Source organism: Onychostoma macrolepis, chromosome 03 (genome assembly GCF_012432095.1).
Source record: "Onychostoma macrolepis isolate SWU-2019 chromosome 03, ASM1243209v1, whole genome shotgun sequence".
Taxonomy (NCBI): Eukaryota; Metazoa; Chordata; class Actinopteri; order Cypriniformes; family Cyprinidae; genus Onychostoma; species Onychostoma macrolepis.
Window position 1 is genome coordinate 51,959,325 of NC_081157.1, and position 3,388 is coordinate 51,962,712.

The 3,388-nt window shown below is 39.0% G+C and overlaps 1 protein-coding gene across 1 annotated transcript; it reads right to left on the minus strand.

Annotated features, from left to right (window-relative positions):
• Positions 1–495: 495 nt before the first annotated feature.
• On the minus strand, positions 496–2,969 carry LOC131535829 (zinc finger protein OZF-like). Its single transcript, XM_058768335.1, has 2 exons — positions 2,960–2,969; positions 496–1,670 (listed from the first exon to the last, which is right to left on the minus strand). Exons 1-2 carry the CDS (start codon positions 2,967–2,969, stop codon positions 496–498), a joined length of 1,185 nt encoding a protein of 394 aa, XP_058624318.1.
• Positions 2,970–3,388: the final 419 nt, after the last annotated feature.

Sequence of the window (3,388 nt, forward strand, 5' to 3'; positions counted from 1 at the left end):
AGATCATACTTAAGTACCAATAGTCGGCAGGGGGCTGTCCATTAGGGATCTTCTGATTTCTGTCTGTCACCGGCTTAACAAGTTACAGTCTTCGTGATTATGGAGTAAATTTACACTTTTTGTTATATGCTTGCGGGGTGCAGCTTACATAAAGGTATTTAATCACACTGTGCCCTCTGAGTAGGACCAGGACTGGCGAGTTTGTGTCCGTGAATTCACTAAAACGGCCGAGTGCATTTCTAAGTGATGTTAGGTCCTTGATGAATGAATAACTGAAAGTATGGAATTTCCCAGAATAATCAAATTTCTAAATTATAATCAATCGCTATGATCAGTTTTTAAATTATAAACACAAAGTAAAACTAAAGAGTTAAAGACAATTGGAGTCAGATCAAATTATTCATGGAGTCAGATTTTTGATTGAAAACCAAAATATTAATGATTTAAGATAATTTCTTGCAGAAGCGCCGTTTAAGACATACACGCAGATAAACTTCAACCAGGCCGCTGGATTCCGTTTTTGGACCGGCGGTGGATCCTTACAATACGATTTCTCTCAGTGTGGATCCTCTCATGTATTTTCAGATTTGCTGACTGATTGAATCTTTTGTCACAGTGTGAACACTCGTACGGTTTCTCTCCAGAGTGAATCCTCTCATGCAGTTTTAAACTGCTCGCTGAAGTAAAAGTCTTTTCACACTCAAAGCACATGTACTCTCTCACAGCAGTGTGTATTTTCTGATGTTCTTTCAAATGTTCTAGATGTGAAAAACTCTTTCCACACAAATTACATGAATGTGGCTTCTCCTTTGTATGAACTTTCAGGTGATTCTTCAGGTCTGAAGCTCTCAAAAATGTTTTGCTGCATTGATCACATGAGTACAGTTTCTCTCTAGTGTGGATGTTCATGTGCTCCTTAAGTCTGAATGATTGTGAGAAACTCTTCCCGCACTGATCACAAGTGAATGGTTTCTCTCCAGTGTGAACTCTCATATGTGACATAATGCGTCCTTTTCGTGTGAAACTCTTCCCGCACTGATCACATGTGTATGGTTTCTCTCCAGTGTGGATCATCTCATGTGTTTTCATATTTGCTGGATCACTGAATCTCTTGTCACAGTGTGAACACTTGTAAGGTTTCTCTCCAGTGTGAATCCTCTCATGCCTTTTTACACACTTTGCTGAAGTAAAAGTCTTTTCACACTCAAAGCACATGTACTCTCTCACACCAGTATGTATTTTCTGATGTGCTTTCAAACCTTTTAGTGAAGAAAACTTCTTTCCACACAAATGACATGAATGTGGCTTCTCCTCTGTATGAACTTTCAGGTGTGTTCTCAGGTATGCAGCCCACAAAAATGTTTTTCCGCACTGATCACATGTGTACAGTTTCTCTCTAGTGTGGATCTTTTGGTGCTGTTTGAAATATTTCTCTGAAGTAAAAGTCTTCTCACACTCAAAGCAAATGTACTCTCTCACAACAGCATGTATTTTCTGATGTTCTTTTAAATTTTCTGGACGTGAAAAACTCTTTCCACACAAATGACATGAATGTGGCTTCTCCTTTGTATGAACACTCAGGTGTTTCTTCAGGATTGAAGCTCTCAAAAATCTGTAACCGCACTGATCACAAGTGAACGGTTTTCTCCAGCATGATCTCTCATGTGAAGCTCAAGATGACATTTGTGTGTGAAACTCTTTCCACACTGAGTGCAGGTGAAAGATTTCTTGGCTCTTCTTTTCTTTAAATCTTTCTGTTTGGGTTTTTCTCCATTTTTGACACAATTTTTCTTCTCAACTTCACTAAATTCTTCTTTCTCCTCATTATCTTCAATAAAGTCTGAAATAAAAGTAAAAACAGTACATTTGTCAGTAACTCATTAAGAAAAAAAAAACAGAAAAGTGAAAGTACATAAAAGTTAATCCTGACATAACATCAGAAAGTTATGGAATAATGAGAAACTTTCTCGTAATAATGACTTACTCCACGCATGCGCAATGCATGAGTGACGGCACGCTAGCAACATCTGCTGGTCAAAGCCATGCAGGAACACTGCAAACATTGCTTGTTCTGTAATCTAAAGTGTATACCATTAAATAACGATTTCAGATAAATTATCTGCATGTAGTCTTTTGTTAATTTGTAGCACTTACCAGCAGAAACAGATATAGAGGAATATATTCCAACAAAAATCACACGCATTTGATGAAGAAATGAAAGCCATTACACATACAGTGGGGCAAAAAAGTATGTAGTCAGCCACCAATTGTGCAAGTTCTCCCATTTAAAAAGATGAGAGAGGCCTGTAATTTTCATCATAGGTATACCTCAATTATGAGAGACAAAATGAGAAAAAAACAAATCCAGAAAAATCACATTGTAGGATTTTTAAAGAATTTATTTGCAAATTATGGTGAAAAATAAGTATTTGGTCAATAACAAAATTTCATCTCAATACTTTGTTATATACCCTTTGTTAGCAATGACAGAGGTCAAACGTTTTCTGTAAGTCTTCACAAGGTTTTCACACACTGTTGCTGGTATTTTGGCCCATTCCTCCATGCAGATCTCCTCTAGAGCAGTAATGTTTTGGGGCTGTTGCTGGGCAACATGGACTTTCAACTCCCTCCAAAGATTTTCGATGGGGTTGAGATCTGGAGACTGGCCTTCGTTGCCCGGGCGGTGTGTTTGGGATCATTGTCATGCTGCAAGACCCAGCCACGTTTCATCTTCAATGCCCTTGCTGATGGAAGGAGGTTTTCACTCAAAATCTCACGATACATGGCCCCATTCATTCTTTCGTTTACACGGATCAGTCGTCCTGGTCCCTTTGCAGAAAAACAGCCCCAAAGCATGATGTTTCCACCCCCATGCTTCACAGTAGGTATGGTGTTCTTTGGATGCAACTCAGCATTCTTTGAGTTTTTACCAAAAAGTTCTATTTTGGTTTCATCTGACCATAAGACATTCTCCCAATTGTCTTCTGGATCATCCAAATGCTGTCTAGCAAACTTCAGACGGGCCCGGACATGTACTGGCTTAAGCAGGGGGACACATCTGGCACTGCAGGATTTGAGTCCCTGGCGGCGCAGTGTGTTGCTGTGTGTGCGCAGGACAAAGAAGGCGGCGAGAGTTATTCTTGCAGATGGCTCTCATCCTCTTTTTAGCCAGTTTGAGCTCTTGAAGTCAGGTAGACGTTATAGAGTTCCCCTAGCAAATAAAAGTGTGTATAAGAGGTCCTTTATCCCCAATGCAATTAGAATCATTAATTCAGCAACTTTTTAATTAAGCAGTGTGTAAGGCTTGAATTGTATCCATTTTTTCTTTGTGCTGTGTGTGTAACGTGACTAGTTATTGTGATTTTATTCTATTTGTATGTTGTTATTA